Source organism: Oncorhynchus mykiss, chromosome 17 (genome assembly GCF_057628025.1).
Source record: "Oncorhynchus mykiss isolate SJ-2025 chromosome 17, ASM5762802v1, whole genome shotgun sequence".
NCBI classification, from domain to species: domain Eukaryota; kingdom Metazoa; phylum Chordata; class Actinopteri; order Salmoniformes; family Salmonidae; genus Oncorhynchus; species Oncorhynchus mykiss.
In genome coordinates this window covers 10,325,103-10,352,622 of record NC_143038.1, presented here as the reverse complement: position 1 = coordinate 10,352,622, position 27,520 = coordinate 10,325,103, and the positions used below count along the sequence as shown (strand labels likewise).

Below are 27,520 nucleotides of genomic sequence, written 5' to 3'. Positions count from 1 at the left end.
TCTGACAGACTTTTAGAAACTAACTAACTATTTATTGTATTAGAGCAAATGTACATGTGGCAATTGGGACAAAATTTGATTCAAATTATTATGTGACATTGAAGCAAGGAGAATCTCAATCAAACTGGTATCCAAGAGTGTCTGAGGTTTGACAAAGTAACCTTTCTGGTTCTGTTACTAGGCCTATGTGATTTCAAACACAATCAATAAAACTCAAACTAGAATCATATGTGAAATAAAATTAAACTCAACTGAATTGCCAAATAAGCTTTCTCGTGTGTTTGTTGTTGCCTCTGTAGTATGTAATCGATACCGGTTTCCTTGACAGGGTTCTCACATTTTGATACTTAGAAGTTATTCTCACTGGGGAAGTATAAAAGAAGGGGACAGGGCAAAGTACCAATACCAACCATCCAAAATAGCAAATTGCAAAAAAAATGTACATCCACTTTCTCACCCAAATGATAGTGATCCACCGCAGCTCCTTTTGGGGGTGGAGACGCCTTTTATAAGAAGAGGCACGCATGAAACAAAGTGCAGGAAGACAAGTAAGTTTCATTTGCAAAAGGTTGAGTGTTGCAGTATTTTCCTCACTGCATGCTAGTGAACAAAGTGAAGGAGAAGATGTCCAGGCAGGGACCCCTCTCCCTGCTCACCTGGATGGGAGCCATGGGTAAGCACTGACTAACAGGATTTCACTCAGCTTAATATTATCATCGGCTCAACTAGTAAAAACAAGTCAATTACTTTCAATACTACACGTTTTAAATTGTAGTTTAGTTTTAGATTTGCTATTCCTGACTAAATCTTAGTCTTACCATGTTGAACTGTTCACGCCATTGTAATCAATAGACACACTTGAAGTATTGTAGAGGCGGATATGTTTTCAAAGTGGATGCTCAACTTGCACAAGGATTATTTATGTAAAAGAAAAGTGCCTAATGTTACCATTTCCATCGGCTAATGGGGATCCCAATCAAATCTACATCTAATGCTCTAAATGTTATTCACTTGTTACATGCTCCATTGTCATTATTTTGGGAGCTTTTTAGAAAACAGAACTAGTCATACAGTATCTGTATTTGTGGTTTCACGTCAACGGTAACCGACTTCCCCATTTTTCAATTCGAGGCAGTAGTTGGTTGGAACTGTAGGTCACTTAACCTTTTAAACCTAGATACAACTTTATTGTCGATGTCATGGTTTTGAGACAGTCAATGATAAGCATGAACTATTGGCCATTTATCACACATTTTTCATGGTGAAAAAGTCAAAGAAGTTATTTACAAGCATTCACTTTTGATGATGGCAGTTCTGGCTGAACAACAGTAGCCTATAGCACACCTATGTTCAGTCAAGAATGTTGAAATTAGGATTCCTCAAAATACGTTTGAGCACCTTCTCAGCCATGTGCACATATTACAGACTGAACCTTGTTTACACCAATGCCTGTGCCAGACTATGATCAGCTGGGGGCACTGTTTTTGATGCTATATTTCTAGTTAGCATATATTTAATATATGCAACAAATCTTCCACCAAAATGGTTCTGTGGCAATGCACCACATAACCAATAAGCAAAGAATTAACAATGAAGGTTCCAACACACACTGGACCAGCACCATTTATTTGGGCTGGACTAAACAATGATGGGGCCCAGGGCAAGAACGTCTTTAACCAACTGTTAGCCTAAATGTAATTCAGAACACAGCGGAGCCACATGTAGTGGTATGTTGTAACGATCGGGAGGAGCCCAGGTAAAATGGAGAAACGTTAATGCTCACCTGTGTCATCCAGATGATGTGCCAACCCAGGGATTAGCTGTTTTGTGCGTCTCCGCGGTGGGAGCGACAACATCAGGACCATGGCCAGAGGCCAAGCACTTGGCCAAATTGATAACTACAGTCTCGTCACAATGCGCAACAACAGAAATGTATGAATTTACGTCAGTAAAAGTTCTGAATGGACATAGAGAGAATAAGCAAACTCACAAACATACCGATCAAAAGGACCCAGCATTTAAAGCCACCTGCGCATTTCAAACACACAAGCAAATCACACTTCTCCTTTCCTAACAACGTTGGCTATTAAAAACCTAGGCCTTAGATAATGCTAAAACAATGTAGCCTACCAAATTAATTGACAAGGAAAGTTTGAAGGGGGAGAGAGACAGCTATGTGATAGTAGACCTTTATTGTGAAGGAGTATATGATATTTAAATCTGTCTCTGGTGGATATTCTATGACCCGGTCTTGCATAGCACAGGTCAGGGGGTATGACAGCATAGGCCTGCGAATGATTGATTAATATATGAATTACCCGAATTTGTAACACATCTCTGTCTTCACTGTTCCCATCTTTCACAATTCACACTTCTCCGCTGACATCAGCTCCACTGGCCTCTCTCTCTTCCCCTCTCCTCTGTCTATTGATAATAGCTCTTGTACGAGTTGCCTAGCTCAATGCAAGTCCCAGGAATAGCAATATAGTTTGGTCACTTATTTTTGAGCAATTTTTTGAGCTAATATGGAGAAGCAGTTTGCTCTTGCTTCCTGGGGATAAAATAAGCTACTGGGTTGGCAATGAACTGGCAGGAAGTTTGACTGGCTAGAGCATGTAGCTCTGGTGCAGTAATATTTATATCAATAAATAACTGTATCCAAATCTGTATCCAAATCTGTGTCCAAATCTGTGTCCAAATCTGTGTCCAAATCTTGCCCACATATAGCGCCAGCACTGGTTTTACATGACCACAATCTATAATATGAAATATGAAATAATGCCAATTTCCCGTGTTGTAGGGAAGATCGGATATCTACGATTTGTGTGAAATGCTGTTTTAAATTATGTATTTTATTGTACATCGTGGATTAGGCCTACTAAACAGTTCATATTTACGAATATCATTTTTATGCATCTAACCCAAATAGTTGTGTCTGTCATCCGATTGAACCTTTCTTTCTTTTCTTTGCCAGCTGTCTCTTCAATGGCTTTCAACATTGATGAAGCAAACCCCAAAATCTACAAGGGGGAGGAAAATGATTTCTTTGGTTACAAAGTCCTGCAATTCATATCTGGCAAGGAGAAAGGGCAAGTGTTACTGTTATCATCATAGTGAAAAATGCTAAGTATTATGTTACAAACTTCATCTGCAAAACAGTATTACACACCTGAGGAAACAAAAATGACCAGAAAAATGCACCTATGTCTGCAAACATGCACTCTATACAGTTGAAGTCAGAAGTTTACATACACCTAAACTCAGTTTTTCACAATTCCTGACATTTAATCCTAGTAAAACGTCCCTGTCTTAGGTCAGTTAGGATCACCACTTTATTTTAAGAATGTGAAATGTCAGAATAATAGCAGAGAGAATGATTTATTTCAGCTTTTATTTCTTTCATCACATTCCCAGTGGGTCAGAAGTTTACACACACGCTCAATTCGTATTTGGTAGCATTGCCTTTAAATTGTTGAACTTGGGTCAAATGTTTCGGGTAACCTTCCACAAGCTTCCCACAATAAGTTAGGTGAATTCTGGCCCATTCCTCCTGACAGAGCTGGTGTAATGGAGTCAGGTTTGTCGGTCTCCTTGCTCGCACACGCTTTTTCAGTTCTGCCCACGTATTTTCTATATGATTGAGGTCAGGGCTTTGTGATGGCCACTCCAATACCTTGACTTTGTTGTCCTTAAGCCATTTTGCCACAACTTTTGGAAGTATGCTTGGGGTCATTGTTCATTTGGAAAAACCATTTGCGACCAAGCTTGAACTTCCTGACTGATGTCTTGAGATGTTGCTTCAATATATCCACATAATTTTCCTTCTCATGATGTCATCTATTTTGTGAAGTGCACCGGTCCCTCCTGCAGCAAAGCACCCCCACAACATGATGCTGCCACCCCCGTGCTTCACGGTTGGGATGTTGTTCTTCGGCTGCAAGCCTCCCCTTTTTCCTCCAAACATAACGATGGTCATTATGGCAAAACAGTTCTATTTTTGTTTCATCAGACCAGAGGACATTTCCCCAAAAAGTACGATCTTTGTCCCCATGTGCAGTTGCAAACCGTAGTCTGGCTTTTTTTATGGCAGTTTTGGAGCAGTGGCGACTTCTTTGCTGAATGACCTTTCAGGTTATGTCGATCTAGTACTCGTTTTACTGTGGATATAGATAATTTTGTACCTGTTTCCTCCAGCATCTTCACAAGGTTCTTTGCTGTTGTTCTGGGATTGATTTGCACCTTTCTTACCAAAGTACGTTCATCTCTAGGAGACAGAACACATCTCCTTCCTGAGCGGTGTGACGGCTGCGTGGTCCCATGATGTTTATACTTGCGTACTATGTTTGTATAGATGAACGTGGTGCCTTCAGGCATTTGGAAATTGCTCCCAAGGATGAACCAGACTTGTGGAGGTCAAAAAAAAGAATCTGAGGTCTTGGCTGATTTATATTGATTTTCCCATGATGTCAAGCAAAGAGGCACTGAGTTTGAAGGTAGGCCTTGAAATCCATCCACAGGTACACCTCCAGTTGACTCAAATGATGTCAATTAGCCTATCAGAAGTTTCCAAAGTCATGATATCATTTTCTGTAATTTTCCAAGCTGTTTAAAAGGCACAGTCAACTTAGTGTATGTAAACTTCTAACCCACTGGAATTGTGATACAATGAATTTTAAGTGAAATAATCTGTCTGTAAACAATTGTTGGTCAAATGACTTGTGTCATGCACAAAGTAGATGTCCTAACCGACTTGCCAAAACTATAGTTTGTTAACAAGACATTTGTGGAGTGGTTGAAAAACGAGTTTTAATGACTCCAACCTAAGTGTATGTAAACTTCAGACTTCAACTGTATATCCATAGCAATGTATTTAGAAATATAAGCTAAATATAAAATGTAAGCTCCAAAAGTTTTGGGACAGTCACACATTTTTTGTTGTTTTAGCTCTGTCATTATACAATGACTATGGGGTTAGTTTGAGTGTATCTTCATCCATGTCTGGGGGAGCATTTAGAAACTACAGCACTTTTTGTACATAGTCCCGCCTTTTTAGGGGACCAAAAATGTTGGGACAAATTCACTTATTCAATGCATTTTTACACATTTTGCTACGTTACAGCTTTATTCTAAAATGGATTTAAAAAAAGACTCTTTATCAATCTGCACACAATACCCCATAATGACAAAGAGAAACAGGTTTTTAGACATTTTTGCACATTTATTAAAAATAAAAAACAGGAATACCTTATTTACGTAAGTATTCAGACCCTTTGCTATGACACTCAAAATTTAGCTCAGGTGCATCGTGTTTCCATTGATCATCCTTCAGATGTTTCGAGATCTTGATTGGAGTCCACCTGTGGTAAATTCAATCGATTGGACATGATTTGGAAAGGCACACACCTGTCTATATAAGGCACTACAGTTGACAGTGCATTTCAGAGCAAAAACCAAGCCATGAGGTTGAAGGAATTGTCCGTATAGCTCTGAGACAGGATTGTGTCGAGGCACAGATCTGGGGAAGGTTACCCAAAAATTCTGCAGCATTAAAGGTCCCCAAGAACACAGTTGCCTTCATCATTCTTAAATGGAAGAAGTTTGGAACCACCAATACTCTTCCTAGACCTGGCTGCCAGGCCAAACTGACCAATCGGGGGAGAAGGGCCTTGGTCAGGGAGGTGACCAAGAACTCAACTTCAATAGAGTTTCATCTCTGCAGCACTCCACCAATCAGGCCTTTATATTAGAGTGGCTAGACTGAAGCCACTCCTCAGTAAAAGGCACATGACAGCACATGGAGTTTGCCAAAAGGCAGCTAAAGACTCTCAAGACCATGAGAAACAAGATTCTCTGGTCTGATGAAACCAAGATTGAACTCTTTGGCCTGAATGCCAAGTGCCACGTCTGGAGGAAATCTGGCACCATCCCTACGGCAAAGCTTGGTGGCAGCAGCATCATGCAATGGGGATGTTTTTCAGCTGCAGGGACCGAGAGACTCAGATTCGAGGGGAAGATGAACGGAGAAAAGTACAGAGAGATCCTTGAAGAAAACCTGCTCCAGAGTGCTCAAGACCTCAGACTGTGGTGAAGGTTCACCATCCAACAGGGCAACAACCCTAAGAACATAGCCAAGACAACACAGGAGTAGCTTTGGGACAAGTCTCTGAATGTCCTTGAGTGGCGCAGCCAGAGCCCGGACTTGAATTTGATCTAATATCTCTGGAGAGACCTGAAAATAGCTGTGCAGCGACACTCCCCAACCCATCTCCCCTGATTGGCTCTTCAGAGAAGAATGGGAAAAACTTGAATACGGGTGTGCCAAGCTTGTAGCATCATACCCAAGAAGACTCAAGGCTGTAATTGCTGCCAAAGGTGCTTCAACACAGTAATGAGTAAAGGGTCTGAATACATATGTAAAATGTGATCTTTACATTTTATATTTTTAATACATTTGCAAACTTTTCTAAAAACCTGTTTTTGCATTGTCATTATGGGAATTGTGAGTAGATTGATGAGGGGAAAATTGATTTCATCCATTTTAGAATAAGGCTTTAAAAATATATGTATTTAACTAGGCAAGTCAGTTAAGAACAAATTCTTATTTACAATGACGGCCTACACCAGCCAAACCTGGACGACACTCTGCCAATTGTGCGCCGCCCTATGGAACTCCCAATCACGGCCGGTTGTGATACAGTCTGGATTTGAGCCAGGGTATCTGTAGTGACGCCTCTAGCACTGAGATGCACTCTAGACTGCTGCGCCTCCGGGGCGGCAGGGTAGCCTAGTGGTTAGAGTGTTGGACTAGTAACCGGAAGGTTGCGAGTTCAAACCCCCGAGCTGACAAGGTACAAATCTGTCGTTCTGCCCCCGAGCTGCCCCCGAGGCAGTTAACCCACTGTTCCCAGGCCGTCATTGAAAATAAGAATTTGTTCTTAACTGACTTGCCTGGTTAAATAAAGGTAAAATAAAATAAAAAAATAAAATAAAAACTCGGGAGCTGTAACGTAACAAAATGTGGAAAAAGTCAAGGGGTCTGAATACTTTCCGAATGCACCGTATGTGTATTAAAGTAGTAAAAATGTTAGTACTTGGTCCCATATTCCTAGAACACAATGATTTCATCAAGCTGTGACTCTACAAACTTGTTGGATGCATTTGCTGTTCGTTTTGGTTGTGTTTCAGATTATTTTGCGCCCAATAGAAATGAATGGTCAATAATGTATTGTGTCATTTTGGAGTCACTTTTATTGTAAATGAGAATAGAATATGTTTCTAAACACTTCTACATAAATGTGTATGCTACCATGATAACAGATAATCCTCAATGAATCTTGAAAAATGAGAAAGGTATACGTACAAATATCATACCCTAAGACATGCTTAACTCTCACCAGGTTAGCATTTTTTTTAGGGGTTATGATATTTATGCCTCTAACTTTCTCACTCATTATTATTCAAGATTCATTGAGGATTATCAGTTATCATGGTAGCATCCACATTAATGTGGAAGTGTTTAGAAACATATTCTATTCTTATTTAGTTTCTTAAATGATGTGAGCTCAATCCAATGCCCACGACTAAAGTGCATCAGTGAATTAGTTATGCATACGTTGATGGAATGGAAATGCTGACTTGTGTTTCATCATATCACACCTCTGACAACATCCTGCTTTATTCCTTCAACATGCAGCTGCTACTCTGACCTTAGTAACCAACATAAATAGTAATTTACCATATTGTCAGAAACGTTATGCAACCATTCTTGATCTAAAGTTTGTCATATATACAAGAAGTGGATACAGTCTCATCTAAATCGACCAAACTAACCTTTCACCCACAGGGTAATGGTCAGTGCCCCATATCAGAAGAACGGGTCTGGTGGAATCTGTAGATGTGCTCAAGACAGAACAGACTGTACAGACTGTTACACTCCTCAAGGTAGAGATGGAAGTTGATGATACACTATACTGTACTTACTGGACTGCAATTTAGAAAGGTGGTTACCTTAACAAAATGAATAATTATACAAATTATTAGAACATGTAACACCTACCACGGTAACCATGGCTAATCGATATTTGTCAGAGCTTTAAAATATTGCTGAAATGTCAACAAGGTCTTGAAAATGAGAAACACTAGTTGATTCTGCAAGTCTGCCTTTTTTGCCTTCCAACAGAAACGGACACAATCAAGTACATTGGACTCTCTATGGCTGGACAATCTACATCTCCTCCAACATTCACTGTAAGATAACCACCAAACAGTTGTTTTGATCATGTTCTTGTTTTCAAATACTCCATGTGAGTGTACTGTACATATGTAATATATGTTTGGCAGCATTTACATAGGCAGCCCAATTATGAATGTTTCTTCACTAATTGGTCTGTTGACCAATCAGATCAGCTCCACCAATTAGTGTAAAAAAACATATCAGAATTGGGCTGCCTGTATAAACCTGAATGACTTGCTTCACTTGAGTCATAAAACAATACCTCAGCTATCTAAAAATGATCATGGCAAATTCCTGTAACTGTCTTTGGAGACATCTAAGGTCCACCAGACAACCCATTATTTTATCACATTTACAATGATTTATTCTCCTCATTCAGGCCTGCAGCCCTGGTCTGGCACACGAGTGTGATGGGAACTCCTATCTGAACAGTATCTGTTATCAGTTCAACAGCCAGCTCCAGATCACCTCAAACTTCACACCTGCCTTCCAAGGTATAAAGGCGAAACTTGAACACAATTGTTGATAATAATAACATAACCCAAGGGTTTTAGGTATACATTGACTGTTTATTCATGTCATACTAAATTACACTGAAAAACAGCTTCTATCTCAAGGCCATCAGACTGTTAAACAGCCACCACTAACATTGAGTGGCTGCTGCAAACACACTGACTCAACTCCAGCCACTTTAATAATGGGAATTGATGGGAAATTATGTAAAATATATCACTAGCCACTTTAAACAATGCTACCTAATATAATGTTTACACACCCTACATTATTCATCTCATATGTATACGTATATACTGTACTCTATATCATCTACTGCATCTTTATGTAATACATGTATCACTAGCCACTTTAACTATGCCACTTTGTTTACATACTCATCTCATATGTATATACTGTACTCAATACCATCTACTGTATCTTGCCTATGCCGCTCTGTACCATCACTCATTCATATATCTTTATGTACATATTCTTTATCCCCTTACACTTGTGTCTATAAGGTAGTAGTTTTGGAATTGTTAGCTAGATTACTTGTTGGTTATTATTGCATTGTCGGAACTAGAATCACAAGAATTTCGCTACACTCTCATTAACATCTGCTAACCATGTGTATGTGACAAATAAAATTAGATTTGATTTGAAAAATTAATTGTGAATGATAAGATTTGGATTCCTGAATATGTAAAGAATGTTGTGAGTGTTATCCATCATATACATTTATGTAATTCACTTTCTCTTACAGAATGTACTAAGAAAATAGTGGACCTCGTTTTCCTCTTTGACGGATCAGGAAGCATGACAACGGATGAATTTGATAAGAACAAAGGTTTCATAAACAATATCATGACAACCCTAGAAAACTCCTCAATCAAGGTAAACTTCCCTTTAAATTTAATAACTTGAATCATGCTGGTGAGGTTGCTGAACATACATCTGTTTATCTACACTCTTAGAAGTAAAGGTGCCTAGAAGAAGCTTTTGGGTTGCCACCCCGGCAGAACTTTTCCAGTTCAAACAGGTTCCTTGAGGAACCCCTTCTGAAAAGGGTCTTGGAGGAACCCTTGTGTAAAGGTCCAAACCGGAACCTTTTTCTGATGGGAGGAGTTACATTTTGAACCTTTTAATAATATATTGTAGTGGTGGCAGCCTATCAGATCGGAGGCATGGCTTATTAGAGGTGTGACTTTCAGACTTTTTCAAATCAAATCAAATTTTATTTGTCACATACACATGGTTAGCAGATGTTAATGCGAGTGTAGCGAAATGCTTGTGCTTCTAGTTCCGACAATGCAGTAATAACCAACAAGTAATCTAACTAACAATTCCAAAACTACTGTCTTATACACAGTGTAAGGGGATAAAGAATATGTACATAAAGATATATGGATGAGTGATGGTACAGAGCAGCATAGGCAAGATACAGTAGATGGTATCGAGTACAGTATATACATATGAGATGAGTATGTAAACAAAGTGGCATAGTTAAAGTGGCCAGTGATACATGTATTACATAAGGATGCAGTAGATGATATAGAGTACAGTATATATTTTTGACCACCCGTCAGCGTAAATGTCATTCCTGTTCATCATGTTAAGTTTCACAATGCCAACCTAAATGCTTGAATAATTAGACATATTATATATTTGAATATAATGTAAATAATATGATCTATTCTGTTTACATATAGTAATGAAGTGGCAACTATTCCCACTTTGGAAGAGCATAGGCTCTTGAGGAACACCTCTGTAAGCCTCATTGATGCTACAAAAATATTTGGGTTTCACCATCACAAGTGATGATAATACAGCAGAACAGATAAACAGGAGTGAAATTTACTCTAATAATGGGTGGCCTAAAAAATATATACATTATCTTAAAGCCACACCCATACTAAGCCGCGCCTCCACTCCAGGGTTCCTCCACGAACCCGATGCTACATTGAACCATTAAAGGTTCCTCCAAGAACCCCTCAACTAACCAAATGGTGTAAATATGAACCATTGACTAGCAATGGTTCCTTGTAGAACCTCAGGGGTTCCTTGAGGATCTTCAGAGTTCCTCGAGTCACCACTAATTCTAAGAGTGTATGTGCAATACCCATGAATGTCGCTGCATGGAAAGTATGGAATTAAATCAATATTAGTAAACTTTTCCTCTTTTTTTAAACCACAGTTTGCAGCGGTTCAGTTCTCATCAAAGGCCAGGACAGTTTTCAACTTCAATGACTTCAAAGAGGGGAGAGCCTTGACTAATCTTTGGAAAGAAAAGCACATGTCTAGTCTAACCAACACACATCAGGCGATAGACTTTCTTTTGTAGGTCACAGTTGATCATTATTAATCAGTTTTACTTGATGAACGGGGATTGTGGTGTAAGAAAGATAGCTTGATCTGTTGTTTGTATACATCTAATTCAGGAAAAACATTTTTGAAAACCAAGCCGCCGGCGCCACCGCAGATGCAACTAAAGTACTGGTCATAATAACAGATGGAGATCCCAGTGATACTGATAAAAGGTTTAACTCTATCAACGGAAGTGATGACAAAAACATCATCCGTTTCGTTATTGGGGTAAGTCCTTAAAAGGGGAGAGTCTGTATCCTCCCAACACAACACCACACAATTGTATGACTAAATTAATTTGAAACTGGTTTCATTCCCATAACTACAGCTGGTTGATCACTAGCCATTACATTTTGACGAGGAGGCATGCGCTCCTCCTAGTTGAAACGACCAAAGGCCAATATATTTGCATCTCTGTGAACTTCAAGTGAAATGGTTTGAAAACGTACCTCAATCCAGGGATGGAAGATGTCGCTGTAGTGCTTCATTACTTATCCCACAACAATCTACGGGGAATGAAGAAGATTGAAATAAAGCACGTTTTTTATTAAACTGCCTTGTTCATCCTCATGCTAGTTAGCTTGTTCATCCTCATGCTAGTTAGCTTGTTCATCCTCATGCTAGTTAGCTTGTTCATCCTCATGCTAGTTAGCTTGTTCATCCTCATGCTAGTTAGCTAATGCTAAAGCAGCATCTGATCAATTTACCGTCAATTCTCAATTTACCTTCCATCCCTGGATTGAGGTACATTTTCAAATAATTTCACTTAAAGTTCACAGAGGTGCAAATATATTGGCAAATGGTCGTTTCGACTAGTTGATCACCTGTGTATACCAGTGTTAGTGCTTTTAATGTATGATTTCAATGTATGCTGCTTACATTCATGTGTTTTCCCCAAATAATACACAAGCTGGGGAGTTTTTTAAAGCTGAAATGTATGTGGGCGACCCAATCAATTTCACATAGAAATGTGTGTTATAGATCTGTCAATCTCATTGAAAGCAAGTCTAAGATAGCGGTAGATCTGGTTGATCTGTTCTATGTGCGCTATTTTTATGTTTCGATTTAGTGTCTTTTACTTTCAGTTTTGTAAACCAGCTTCAAACAGCTGAAAGTACAATATATTTGGTAATGGAAAATATATTTCATAGCGGTTTGGATGGTACAATGATTCTCTACACTTCCGCGTTTTGTCACAAACTGAAATTAAGCAAACTATTAGAAATGGCAGTGCGATTTCTGCATAGTGCATATTTCACCTGTTAGACTCCTTTAACTTTGTGCTACATGCCACAGGGCCAACACACAACAAAGGCCATACTCTTGATCTCCTGCTGTCCTATGGTCTGAATATTGATAACTTGGAAACTATTGATGTGTGTCTCTGACCATCTCAGTATTGGTTTTAAAATGCTTTCTCCTCCATCTAAAAATGTGTCTGTTCCCACTCCCATCAATACCTCTACAACTGCTAGTAAATTTACCAATGCTTTTTACTCCTCTGCTAATGATCCTGTTGTGTGACATCACACTGATGATTTGCTGAACAGGTTCAATTACATACGTTATGTCAGGCTACGTTAGACTCAGCGACACCAGTTAAAACCAAGGATAAACTGTCTGCCAGAGTCTCACCTTGGTTAGATGACCACTCGTTACCCTTAAAAGGTTATTTAAAAAATGTTTTTAAAATAAATGCTGAACGTAAAAGGAAAGCCTGATAACATCAAGTATTCTTTGAGATAATGAAGGATCTGATGAGAAATTACAATGTTGTGATTAAAGATGCAAGAGCAAACTACTTCTCTACCCTGATTTAGCAGATAAGATATGTTTATGTCCCTTGTCCCTTATATGATTTTATAGAAAGTAGAATATAATTAAATTTAGCAAATTAAATAGAAAGGATATTTTTCCCATTCACTATAATTGTAGGCTAACTCTGATTTTTATTATAGACCAATTATGTACCAAGATATCTTAAATCAGTATTAAAAAAAAAGATTACAGTCATTATTTTCATTACGTGGGGGGGTATGCATAAGCTCTAGTGTTTTGAATTAATCATCACCTTAGAAAGTGCTGTCCATTTTGTTGTGTTAGACTTGGAAATAACATCCACAACAACTATGTTTTCCACTCAGTTTCAACCTGTTGTTGAACTTCTTTCTTCAAATTAATCAATCACAATGAGGTGAGTTTTAAAACAACATACTGTTTTGATGATAAGTGTTCATTAGCGAGTTGGGTACTACTAACTCATGTCCAGAGTGCATAAGAGATTACTGTGACTCACAGTTATGTAGAGTTTTTCAGTGAGCATGGGTGGTTCAGTATCATCCCCAACACCTATTCACTATGGTGTCCCTCAGGGATTAACTCTAGGCCCCATTTTTCACCCCTTGTACATGCTTCCCCTTGGTGACATCATCCGCAATCCTAACATTCAGTTGCACTGCTATGCAGATGACACGCAGCTTTGTGTACCAATCAGACCCAGTGACCAACCTAGTGTAGCTACCATTCACAAGTGTCTTGTTGACATCAAATGCTTGACAATTTATCCGGCTCAACAATAAGAAATCTGAGGTTATTTTATTTGGCCCCCACCTGACCTCGAGCTGCATGTGAAGGTTGTCCAGACCCGCCTTCACGATATCATCTAAGAAATACATTGCCTTCCGTAATTATTGGGATAGAAGTATTGGGATTGGATTGACAGGTATTTCTGGTTAGTCAGGTTTGTTCCGTGACATCATTTGTGCAGGCACAAGAGAGCTATCATTGTCTAGTCTTGAGTCTAGGCTTTGCGTTTGCCTTTGGTGGAAGGAGAACTAAGGATTCCATCTTTAAGGCTTGGTTAAGCCCCATTCCATTTCTTAGATATTTTATCTCCCTATGAGCCAGGATGCAGCTTGAGATCCTCTGACAGGGCACTGTTGGCCATTCCAAGGTCCAGGTTGAATTTGTATTGTTATTCTCCTTCCTCCTGTTTATTACTTTTCTTTTTTTTTTGAATGATGTGAAGCACTTTGTTACTTGTATTAAAAAGCGCTATACAAATACAGCTGTTATTATTATTGTTATTAGTAGTTTCAAGGGTCCAGTCCAACTTCCCAGTTACGATGTGAATGTTTAAATATGATGCATATTGAAAAGGAAATTAGACTTCACTATAATTCCTGTCCTCAAGTGATATATTTCTTGGCAGGTCAAGAATGTCGATTTGACGAAACTAAAGTCACTAGCATCAGAGCCAAAAGAGAACAACACTTTCCTCATCCAGGACTACAACGGACTAAAAGGAATCCTAGACAACTTACAAAAAAAGATCTTCAACATTGAAGGTACAACTCCAGATTCAGTTGAAATCCCTTAGTATTGACTTATTTTACAGCAAAGTGGGGCGGCAGGGTAGCCTAATGGTTAGAGCGTTGGACTAGTAACTGGAAGGTTGCAAGTTCAAATCCCTGAGCTGACCCAACTTTACAGGTCTGGACAAAGGTCAAATAAATAGTTGCTATCAATGGAGATTTACTAGTTGTAAAAAAAAAAAAATTAAAAAAAATGAATTGGAAATACTGGTCACCTCCTGATGGTATTTATTTCTGGTTATAACACCTTACTCAATACATTTCACAGTAGAAGTATCGCTAGTTATATCAGTGTTCCTATATTCTAGGTTCCAAGACTGCTCTGGCTGGAAACTTGACGAAAGAGATGTCTCAGAGTGGGTTCAGTGCTGTCTACGTTAATAAGGTGAGATACACGATAGTATTTCCAGTATGTTTTATCATCTTAAATGTTAATTTGTACTATGTATAAATTGTTTTAAAATGTTTACGACAATGCTTCTACGTTTTACTACAAATCCTTGTAAATGCTTAAATACTCATTTATAAATGTAATGACCACCATGGCAACTAGTTTATAGACACAGTATATAGTTAATGAATGCTTATTAAAAAAATGTCATACAATATGACCCAATGTTTTATTTCCTCTACAGGATACCTTGGTTCTGGGCTCAGTAGGATCAAACAACTGGCGTGGATCTCTCTTTGAGACTGAGGGTCTGAGATCAGAGGAAAGGGAAATTCAGGACCCCACATTGGACAAAGATTCCTATATGGGTAATGGAACATTAAGCTCAAAAAAATATATTGCTCAAAAGTGAATTTGAACAAACAACTTTTTTCAAGGCTCCATTAGTTCAGATGTTTCAGAGAAGGGAGTGTAGTTACAATGTACCTACAGTTCTTTATTGTTCTTATAGGATACTCTGTAGCTGTTGGGAAGAAGAACGAGAACCTTCTATATTTTACCGGAGCACCAAGATCTGAACACATGGGACGGATCCTACTTTTCAACAAGGTTAACAACAACTGGACTGTGGCACAAAGATTGTCTGGAGAACAGGTTGGTAAACATTAGCTATTTCTGTAAGCAATGTGGTATATCAATCGAGATCTACAAGAAAGCATGAAACCAGCTTTTGGGGTTACGTCAAAGGTTGAATCGCTACTCCCATAGTAAAGAGGAACACAGTCACTTTTTATGTTTACTTATGAGTTCTATTCAAAAACCAGAAGACTTCTTAAAACATTTCAAAACCATTTTTGTATGAATGTAAGTTTGGATTTTCTCAGATGGGCTCCTACTTCGGGGCAGAGCTGTGTTCTGTGGACATAGACTCAGACGGCAACACAGACTTCCTCCTGGTGGGTGCACCAATGTTTCACCAACGACAGAGAGAGGGCAGGATCTACGTCTACACACTGACTGATAAGGTGGGCTAAACTGTGAATCTCTGAACAACAGATTAAAATGCTGCAATTTGTGGCTGAAAATGTTCATCAGGGACAAAGTGATCCGGAAGCTGATATTGATTCATTTGGACATAAATATCCATCCTCTTTAATAACACTGCACAAAAAGACAATGTAATATGGATTTATCTTCATGTGATCTCTCCTTTATTAGCTGGAACTGAGGATGGAGATGAATGTTTCAGTGATGGCTCAGGGTAGATTCGGCTCCTCCATCTCCTCTCTCACAGACCTGAATGGAGATGGGCTGAAGGATGTAGCTGTGGGCGCTCCACTTGAGGACGATCACAGGGGGGCCGTGTACATCTACCTGGGTGAAAAGCTAAAGGGGATTCGCCCTGAATTCAGCCAGGTGAGACAGACGAAGATGGAAATCGTTCAAAAAGGCTCAAAGAAAATGATCAAAGAAAACATACATCCCTCCTGGGATATCAATATCAAGGCCTTTTCATGAAATGTTTGTCTTCTTACTGCAGCGCATCTCAGCTGCGATGATGAGATCTAAGCTCCAGTTCTTTGGCCAGACGATTGATGGGAAGATGGACCTGGGTGAGGATGGACTGACTGACATCGTAGTAGGAACGCGTGGCGCAGTTGTCGTCTTGAGGTACGAGTCCAAAAAAAGGATAAGAAAAGACAGCTGGTTTAAAACGGACAGTAAAAAATATCCCACTAGTGTGGGATCTGCACTGAATGGGGGCTGTGCTCAATGAGGTGTGGCCGGTGCTACCCAACATCGTACAATGTAGGCTAACATCACTGTCTTCACCCTCGATCGCTAACAGGTCCAGACCGGTCCTCAGCATCTCTGCTCATCTCCACTTCCATCCCTCGGAGATCAGCACTGATAACTTTGACTGTCTGGCAAAAGAGACCATTTCCCCTGTGGTGACTCTGACAGCCTGCTTTAACATGGCAGAGGCAACAAAGAGTAAAGCTGGTAAGAACTCTAAGAACTTTTGGAATACTGATGGCTTTGTGCTTTCCAACATAAATCATGATCTGAGACCACACAATTGTGGCCTTGGTGGTCTAGGCCGGAGCCTCGGTGCAGAGCTAAATTACTGACCTCAATAGGTGGGTCTTGGTCTCTTCCTAGTCTGAAGACTAGTGGAGGCTGCTGAGGGAAGGGCGGCTCATAATAATGTCTGGAACAGAGCAAATGGAATGGCATCAAACACATAGAAACCATGTTTGTTCCCATTCCACCTATTCCGCTCCAGGCATTACCACAAGCCCGTCCTCCCAAATTAAGGTGCCACCGACCTGTGGTGAAGACCCAGATGAAGTCCAAGTGTATCGAAAGGTTGGACCTCGGTCTGGATCTGGGTCACAAGAATTAAGGTCTTGACTCCATCTCTGCCTTCTACTTTAATGGTGTTCATCAGCAGGCAACCATGAGGTTCAGAACTTCTCTCCCTGATAAGGAAGCCATTTCAGACTCTTGTGTACCTTTCCAGTGGTGCTGAGTGCAGGGATGAACGTCTCCTACACGCTGGATGTGGATCCAGTGAGACAGAGGAGCCGAGCCTTTTACAATGACACGAACAAAGGGGCCAGAAGTCTTCTCTCTACTGTGGAGCTGAGAAAGGAGCGGACCTGCTTCAACCACTCAGTCTACATGACAGTAGGATCAATGAGAAACTGTAGCTATGCAACAATACAACAACCATAATGTCTCTCGTAAGGAGGGGATTTAATGAGTAACATTAACTTGTTAGGTTGTTGAATTATTATTGAATTGTTATTGTGTATTGATCTTATTCAGTGGTGAGAAGAATGAGGGTTTTTCAGGACTATGGATAGGGAAATGAATGCCACATTTTATTTTCTTCCAGCAATGCGTGATTGACACATTATCGCCCATAATCATCCAACTTAAATTTTTTCAATCTGAAAGCCAACAAGAGGGTTGTACTGCCATTCTGAATACTGACAGTCCTGCAAAGGCTGTGGTTGAGGTACGAGGATACGTTCTGGGTCTGACTAAAACCTGTTCACTTACAATGATCAACAGTACTAGCATTGACTGTGGACTGAGTATTGTAATTTAGCCAAAGACCTGTGAAAAGGTCATCTAAACACATTGTCTTGAATTCATCATAGGTGCCCTTTGAAAAGAACTGCAAAGAAAATGAAACCTGTTTGGCAGAGCTTGAGGTGGACTTCAACTTCATGTAAGTGTCTGATAAACAGAGGCCACATAAAGGAACTTGTTTGTGACTATAATGATTACTGTCTGCTCAAAAAAAGCATGTTTTCTGACTGTACGGTCTTGTCTCTCTTATCAGCACATCAACTTTATTAGTGGTGGACCAGAGTTACTTTATTGTGACTATAAGACTGTCCAATCACGGGGAAGACTCCTATAACACCAGTCTAACCCTCCTCTACCCTCCTGGCCTCTCATTCTCCATGATGCATCTTCTGAAGGTAATACCGACACCCCTCCATCTATTGTGTAATTCATCCTGATGTTTTCTTCTTGCTCTCGTCTAAACCAGTGTTATTCAAACCTGGAGACCCAAAACATGTTCAGCCAATCAAGGGTAAGATGATTAGTTTAATCAGGGGTGTTCCTCCTGGGCTTGAACAAAAGCTTGCCTTGCTCATCTTGTGGGTCTGCAGAACCAGGATAGAAGAACGTTGATTCAAACATCAGTTTGCCGCCAAATATTTATTTACGCCAAATATTTATATTTATATTTATGATATAATTATTCATAACATTTTGCAACATATTAAGTGTTGAATGCATTAATTCCTTAAGCTGTTAACAAGCTTGTTTGTTTATTTTACACTATGTCAGTGACTCAGATGTACAAACTGGAATTATTTACACACTTGAAATGGTGTCTGTATTCCATAGTCCACAAGGAGAACGGTGTTCAGCTGTGGTGGTCTGGAAGATGAAATGGACAGAACTACATGCAGTGTCAGCCTCCCTGTCTACCGTAGTAAAACTACCGTGAGTGATTACTTAGATATACCAGTAAATAATGCTCAACTGTGAATACACTGCTAAAGCTTTTAAAATGTTGTCCTTAGATGATAAAGATGTGACAAATCAGTAACGTCTTTATTTTTTCTTCTCAACAATGCCATCTTCCTTTTCAGGCTGTGTTCACCAGTAAATTCCATATTTTGAATACATACAACTGGAACGACACAATGGAGATGACCGTCATCGGCCTGAGGTAGAAATCTGCTTCCAGTGTGAACATGTTAGAGCAGCAGCTAGACGAGAGATTAGAATCAGTCCAGGAAACACACTTCATTTCCCCATGTTGTCGAAGTATTGAACAAAACATAGCTTAAAACTAAGATCTAGTTTAATACAACCTCAATACCTTCTACTCAATTAGCTGAAGGACTTCATAGCATTCCATTAATGTACACAAAACATGCATTTACCTTTGCTTTTGTTTACAGCGACAATGGAAACTCAACCAATAGTTCCCTAACCCGGACCATCCCTGTTCAATTTGCAGTTGACCTGGTAGCAAAAGCGTAAGTCTTTACAAGCCTATACTTGACATTTTGTTTGAGAATGACTCCATCAAGTTAATTGAATAAAATCAAGGTGACTTATGTATCTTTTTGTTGTTGTTGAAGCCTTCCCCAAGACTCCACCACTTACATGAACTTTACTCTGGAGGACACATCACCTAAAAGACTGGTGAATGTATATGAGGTAAACAATCAGCTGCTATTGCTGTGACTGATCTTGAAATTGTGATTCACTCTATGTGAGGGACACTTTTTCTGATGCTTTACACTCTAAAAACAAAACATACTTTTACTGTTACTCAAGCCGTTTAAATGCATTCAATAATCCGATTAGTGTGAATACTCTGATTAATATAATAGTTTGATTAAAAAGTTTAAATGCATTGCAAAAAATAACAATTTCACTTACAATGCATTTGACATGGACAGCTGAATATCAGGCTACCTGATGGGACTTCTGTCACAAATACGTTCTATCCCAGTGATCATATCATGTTTGGGAAGCATAAGCAATAAGCATTTTTCTACGACTGGCCATGCTTTCCACCTGGCTACCCCTACCCCGGTCAACAGCACTGCCACCCCCACAGGAACTTGCCCAAGCAGTCCCCATTTCTCCTTCTCCCAAGTCTAGTCAGCTGATGTTCTGAAAGAGCTGCAAAATCTGCACCCCTACAAATCAACCTTTTACCCTTGTAAAACTGACCATCCTACCAATCCGCGACTTTGGCGATGTCATTTACAAAATAGCCTCCAATACCCTACTCAACAAATTGGATGCAGTCTATCACAGTGCCATCCGTTTTGTCACCAAAGCCCCATATACTACCCACCATTGCGACCTGTACGCTCTCGTTGGCTGGCGCTCGCTTCATACTCGTCGCCAAACCCGCTGGCTCCATGTCATCTACAAGACCCTGCTAGGTAAAGTTCCCCCTTATCTCAGCTCGCTGGTCACCATAGCATCACCCACCTGTAGCACGCGCTCCAGCAGGTATATCTCTCTGGTCACCCCCAAAACCAATTCTTTCTTTGGCCGCCTCTCCTTCCAGTTCTCTGCTGCCAATGACCGGAACGAACTACAAAAATCTCTGAAACTGGAAACACTTATCTCCCTCACTAGCTTTAAGCACCAGCTGTCAGAGCACCCCCAGATTACTGCACCTGTACATAGCCCACCTATAATTTAGCCCATATAACTACCTCTTTCCCTACTGTATTTATTTTTATTTATTTATTTATTTTGCTCCTTTGCACCCCATTATTTTTATTTCTACTTTGCACATTATTCCACTGCAAATCTACCATTCCAGTATTTTACTTGCTATATTGAAATTTACTTCGCCACCATGGCCTTTTTTTGCCTTTACCTCCCTTATCTCACCTCATTTGCTCACATCGTATATAGACTTGTTTCTACTGTATTATTGACTGTATGTTTGTTTTACTCCATGTGTAACTCTGTGTCGTTGTATGTGTCGAACTGCTTTGCTTTATCTTGGCCAGGTCGCAATTGTAAATGAGAACTTGTTCTCAACTTGCCTACCTGGTTAAATAAAGGTGAAATAAAATAAAAAAATAAAAATTGGATTCTGCGTGTGCAAAATATGAGAGACACCTTCCTCAATTCGTTATGGCATGGACTCTACAAGGTGTCGAAAGCATTCCACAGGGATGCTGGCCCATGTGGACTCTAATGCTTCCCACAGTTGTGTCAAGTTAGATGGATGTCCTTTGGGTGGTGGGCCATTTTTGATACACACAGAAACTTGTAGTGTGTGAAAAACCCAGCAGTCTTGCCGTTCTTGACACAAACCGGTGCACCTGACACCTACTACAATACCCTGTTCAAAGGCGCTTTAATCTTTTGTCTTGCCCATTCACTCTCTGAATGGCACACACACAATCCATATCTATATTGTCTCAAGGTTTAAAAATCCTTTAACCTGTTCTCCTCCCGTTCATCTACACTGATTGAAGTGGGTTTAACAAGTGACATCAATAAGGGATCATAGCTTTCACCTGGATTCACCTGGTCAGTCTATGTCATGGAAAGAGCAGGTGTCCTTAATGTTTTGTACACTCAGAGTATAAAGTTTGTATGCACATTTTTTTTTGCTCATGACCTTGCTCATGCTTAATTTGCTCATGACCTTACGCCTAGTAAGATCATCAGAGAAAGGTGTTCACATGACTAATGCTAAACTGAGTATTGCCATTATTAGTTTAATATTTAATTATTAGTGTGCATATAAACATATTCTCTGTCCACTGGAGGATGGTGGCACCTTAATTGGGGAGGACGGGCTTGTGGCTATGGCTGAAGCGGAATCAGTGGAATGGTATCAAATATGTCAAACACATGTTTGTGTTTTCGATGCCATTCCATTTGCTCCTTTCCAGACGATATTATGAGCCATCCACTCAGTCGCCTCCACTGTCTCTGTTGCCCGAGGCTTGCTCTTTTGGGGGCTTAGGTATATGTTTTGTTACATGTTCTGTGACATATAAAATCTCAATATAAATGTTATTTTTAGGTTTGGTTGATTGAATTGTGTCACTGTTTACAGGTGCAGAACTTGGGATTTAAGTCTGTACCCATCACAGTCACCTTCACTTTCCCAACTAAGCTTGAGCACAGATTTGAAATGAAGGACTACGAAATATCTGTCTTACAGGTAAAACTGTTCACATTTCCTACGAAAATGCTGATGTTTTAATGCCACAATTTCTTTCAATAGGAAACAGCCTAATACAAGTTTCCTTTCTTTTCTTTGAAGAACCACACTCAATGTGGAAAGGTTATCAATTCAACAACAGAGGTGAGAATTCAAATATGGCACTCACTCTTGACATTGTTGGTAACCGATCCAATCAGGTTACAACTCAGTATAGTAAATCATGTTACTGAAACACACATTTTGCTTCTGGCTGTGTTTACAGTACTGCTCTCCAGAAAAATGCTGCAAGTCCATCGAGTGTGAAAGTTTCCTTTTGGAGAAGTTTTTGACAGTTACATTTGTGCTGTCTGGAAATGTTTCCTTCAAGGACCTCGATCAACATGCAAAGGTCTGTATTAAGACAACTTCAACAAATAATGGTGCAGAGTAACATGCTAATACTGAATGAGACTGAGACAGCAAACATCCCACTTTTAAATCTTTGTCATAGTTATTATTTAGCACGCTACACCATTTAAGCTTGAAACGCCATTCAAACTTTTAAATGTGCAGAGTGGACTTATTGATATATATAAAATTACACTTTTTAAACTATTGAGCTTTTTGTCCTCCATCCACTTCCATGGGATTTCTTCAACAGTCTAAAGGTTCCATTGTTACAGACTCCCATGAATTCCAAGATTTTATTACACAAATCGAGAGATACAGATCTCTTAATAACCACATCAACTTCATTCGTTAAGTTAACTTCCCACTGTTGAGTACGCATTGCAAGAGACGTGGCAAGTAGCCTAGTGGTTGTTGAACTTCTGAAGGCTTTTCAGTGGTCTTCAATGCGCAAAATCATACTGCAATAGTCTTCATCGCAAAAACATCATAAAAGGCATCTGATTTTATGATATAAACTTGAAGCCCCTGCAAAAGACCAGGGACATGAACACGGAAGTATGACGTAGGAACGCGTCACTTGCCTGGCTTATTAACTGACAAATCAGCTACTTTCCCAACAAATTAGACAAACACTTAGAGGGTGTGACATCTTGGCCTACTTATTTGCTTTTCAAATCTAAAATCAGAACAGATATCTACCTATCAAATGATGCAGCTTTGTTAGTTACTGCATTGACTGCATACACTTTTACAAACAACTGACATTTTAACCATTTTCCGAGCATTTTATACCACAACTTAGACATTATTACATATGGGTCTACTACTTCTCTGCTATTTAAATCTGAAATCACACACCTGTTCTAATAAGCACTACTTTTAGTTTGAACTTTGACACATCTGCCGTTATGACCACTTTCCCAACTAGTTAGACGAAGCTCGACGTTTTTGTCTAACTTCTCTGCTATTTAAATCTGAAATCAGAACACTTCTTCTACTACCACAAAACGCTTTTAAAGAATTGAAGCAAGGCACACCATTTTATTTAATGTAGTTTGACTAACAATATCTCACTCTACAGAGCTTGTCATTGCCAAAGACATTCACTGGGGACAGAGAAACAGTCAATTTCATCAGTTTTGTCAAACTCGGCTATGACAAAAAACGATATGCCCAGACAGCGAGTGACCCAGGGGTAAGTTTCCTGTAAAAAACTTTTCTTCAACAAAGATACAAATATTTCTTGAGCAAAGATTGACAAAAGCATCCATTTTGTATATATTTCTTTGCTCATTAGGATAACTCTACAAGCTTCCACCAAACACAGGTAATTCCGTTTGTGGAATTAAACTGATTTACTGTATAAGAATTGTTTTTAAAATGCTTATTCCATCGTCACTCATGATCTCAAAATGTATTCCTCCAGATTGATGTCCAGGCTGAGATCCTCATTCATCCACAAAGAGAGCTGATACTAGGGACAGGAGTTGGAGTAGGACTCTTTTTCCTGCTCATCTTCACAATGTCCATGTATATGGTGAGTATCAATGATGCGACGGAACCTTTGCTTCTGCATTGTAAAGGACCAACACTTTGATTCATATTCTTCACATTGTTTTTCCTTTCCACTCAGCTGGGATGTTTCAAGAGAAAAAGGCTTGTTGATAATGCACAGGAAGATGAGAATGAAGGGGAACAGAGGGAGCAAGATGACGCTGTTCAGCCTATAACAGAGAAAAAGCTAGAGCCTGAGAGTGAGCCTGAGAGTGGAGCAGTGGAGTCAAATTCTCTCCTTGACGACAGTCAAACAGAAAACAATGGCTTCCCCACTTGTGAGGCGGTAGGGGAGGGACCAAAAGAAGAACAGGATGTGTCAGAGTCAGAAGCAGGCTGATGGAGTAGAGAAACTCTTGACGCCACTTCCATATGCAAGGGACTTTTTCATAGCAGGTTAGGAGAACTTACGCAGCAGGTTAAGATAATTGACGTAGCAGGTTAGAGAAAGGAGTAGAGGTCCAAGCAAAAAAAAAAACTCTGAGAATAATTGTTAGATTAATATAGTCTGTCCTGACCACAGAACCATGCATATCACTCAATATGTGATTAAGTCTGAAATACATTTTTTTTAAATACATTACTGTTCAAAAGTTTGGGGTCACTTAGAAATGTCCTTGTTTTTGAAAGAAAAGCACATTTTTTGTCCATTAAAATAACATCAAATTGATCAGAAATACAGTGTAGACATTGTTAATGTTGTAAATTACTATTGTAGCTGGAAACAACAGATTGTTTATGGAATATCTACATAGGCGTACAGAGGCCCATTATCAGCAACCGTCAGTCCTGTGTTCCAATGGCACGTTTGTGTTAGCTAATCCAAGTTTATCATTTTAAAAGGCTAATTGATCATTAGAAAACCCTTTTGCAATTATGTTAGAACAGCTGAAAACTGTTGTGCTAATTAAAGAAGCATTAAAACTGGCCTTCTTTAGACTAGTTGAGTATCTGGAGCATCAGCATTTATGAGTTCGATTACAGGCTCAAAATAGCCAGAAACAAATAACTTTCTTTTGAAACTCGTCAGTCTATTATTGTTCTGAGAAATTAAGGCTATTCCATGTGAGAAATTGCCAAGAAACTGAAGATCTCGTTCAGCGCTGTGTAGTACTCCCTTCACAGAACAGCGCAAACTGTCTCTAACCAGAATATTAAGAGGAGTGGGAGGCCCCGGTGCACAACTGAGCAAGAGGACAAGTACATTAGAGTGTCTAGTTTGAGAAACAGAAGTCCTCAACTGGCAGCTTCATTAAATAGTACCCGCAAAACACCAGTCTCAACGTCAACAGTGAAGAGGCGAGTCCGGGATGCTGGCCTTCAAAAACAAGGACATTTCTAAGTGACCCCAAACTTTGAACGGTAGTGTAGATGTTTCATGGACATTGATGTTTGATAAAACGTGACCAAAGTGATTCAGTGTTATACATATTATATACTTTTTCAATGTTTATGTCAAGGTAAACAATTATTTATCTTTGTATTATTGCTGTAATGTCATTATTTAAAGTGCTATGTTCTTACTAGAGAAATGTACATTGGCAAAGAGCTTTATTGTTTCATGCGTTTCACATTATTCTGTAAGATGTACACTATATTTACAAAAGTATATGCACACCCCTTCAAATGAGTGGATTCGGCTATTTCAGTCACACCCGGTGCTGACAGGTGTATAAAATCAAACCCACCGCCATGCAATCTCCATAGACAAACATTGGCAGTAGAATGGCATAACCGGAGAGCTCAGTAATGCATACCCATAACATGATGCAGCCACCACCATTTCTTGAAAATATTACGAGTGGTAGTCAGTGATGTGTTGGATTTTTTGCAGTATTACTTATCTGCATTATATTTCAAACAGGATGCATGTTTTGAATTTTTTGTTTCTGTACAGGCTTCCTTCTTTTCACTCTGTCTTTTAGGTTAGTATTGTGGAGTAACTAAAATATTGTTGATCCATCCTCAATTTCCTCATATCACAACCATTAATAATTAAACTGTAACTGTTTTAAAATCACCATTGCCCTCATCATGAAATCCCCGAGCAGTTTCCTTCCTCTACGGCAACTGAGTTAGGAAGGACACGTGTCTTTGTAGTGACTGGGTGTATTGATACATCATCCAAAGCCTAATTAAAAACTTCAACATGCTCAAAGGGAAATTCAGCATCTGCTTTGATTATTTTTACACATGTACCAATCGGTGCTCTTCATTATGAGTCATTGAAGTTCCCACTTTAGCTTCTCATTTGTCCATACAGTCGCTTTGGTTGCACGTCAATGTGAGGTGGGGTCATTCGTACCATCGCTTGGATTGGTAGGTTGTGAAGGCCGGGGATACCGACCTGGAACGGACTCCAATAGACTCTGGCCTGCCACCCATCTGCCACAAACAGCAATTTCAGTGGACCTCTTGGTTTCTTTGAGGGGGACTACCTTGGCTTTCCATAAATCCAATGCATGCTGGAAGGTAGTTATTGTAATTTAAATTGGAAAACCACTACCCTGTAGTAAACCACTACGCTGTAGTACGGTTTTATGAACGGCTTGATACGGTTTTATGAACGGCTTGATACGGTTTTATGAACGGCTTGATACGGTTTTATGAGCGGCTTGATACGGTTTTATGAGCGGCTTGATACGGTTTTATGAACGGCTTGATACGGTTTTATGAGCGGCTTGATACGGTTTTATGAACGGCTTGATACGGTTTTATGAACGGCTTGATACGGTTTTATGAGCGGCTTGATACGGTTTTATGAGCGGCTTGATACGGTTTTATGAACGGCTTGATACGGTTTTATGAGCGGCTTGATACGGTTTTATGAGCGGCTTGATACGGTTTTATGAACGGCTTGATACGGTTTTATGAGCGGCTTGATGCGGTTTTATGAACGGCTTGATACGGTTTTATGAGCGGCTTGATACGGTTTTATGAACGGCTTGATACGGTTTTATGAACGGCTTGATACGGTTTTATGAACGGCTTGATACGGTTTTATGAGCGGCTTGATACGGTTTTATGAGCGGCTTGATACGGTTTTATGAGCGGCTTGATACGGTTTTATGAGCGGCTTGATACGGTTTTATGAGCGGCTTGATACGGTTTTATGAACGGCTTGATACGGTTTTATGAACGGCTTGATACGGTTTTATGAGCGGCTTGATACGGTTTTATGAACGGCTTGATACGGTTTTATGAACGGCTTGATACGGTTTTATGAGCGGCTTGATACGGTTTTATGAACGGCTTGATACGGTTTTATGAGCGGCTTGATACGGTTTTATGAACGGCTTGATACGGTTTTATGAACGGCTTGATACGGTTTTATGAGCGGCTTGATACGGTTTTATGAACGGCTTGAAACAGATTGCTCCATACCTGCTTTGTAATCATAGGTAGTATTTTACACAAAAATGCACAAAATTACCTGCTCCTACACTAAATGATTTGGACATTTA

At 39.6% G+C, this 27,520-nt stretch overlaps 1 protein-coding gene across 1 annotated transcript; it reads left to right on the top strand.

The window, feature by feature from the left end:
* The first annotated feature begins 469 nt into the window (after window positions 1-469).
* On the top strand, window positions 470-26,220 carry LOC110493647 (integrin alpha-L-like). Its single transcript, XM_036949636.2, has 31 exons — window positions 470-673; window positions 2,975-3,089; window positions 7,844-7,941; window positions 8,180-8,247; window positions 8,613-8,727; window positions 9,492-9,622; window positions 10,923-11,065; window positions 11,167-11,320; window positions 14,304-14,439; window positions 14,775-14,851; window positions 15,102-15,225; window positions 15,369-15,511; window positions 15,742-15,882; window positions 16,076-16,273; window positions 16,398-16,528; window positions 16,707-16,861; window positions 17,382-17,548; window positions 17,760-17,882; window positions 18,028-18,098; window positions 18,213-18,354; window positions 18,791-18,889; window positions 19,039-19,118; window positions 19,354-19,431; window positions 19,537-19,615; window positions 22,002-22,109; window positions 22,212-22,253; window positions 22,375-22,500; window positions 23,584-23,697; window positions 23,800-23,829; window positions 23,929-24,039; window positions 24,136-26,220. The coding sequence occupies exons 1-31, from the start codon at window positions 598-600 to the stop codon at window positions 24,394-24,396; spliced, it is 3,636 nt and encodes a 1,211-aa protein (XP_036805531.2). The 5' UTR covers window positions 470-597; the 3' UTR covers window positions 24,397-26,220.
* Window positions 26,221-27,520: the final 1,300 nt, after the last annotated feature.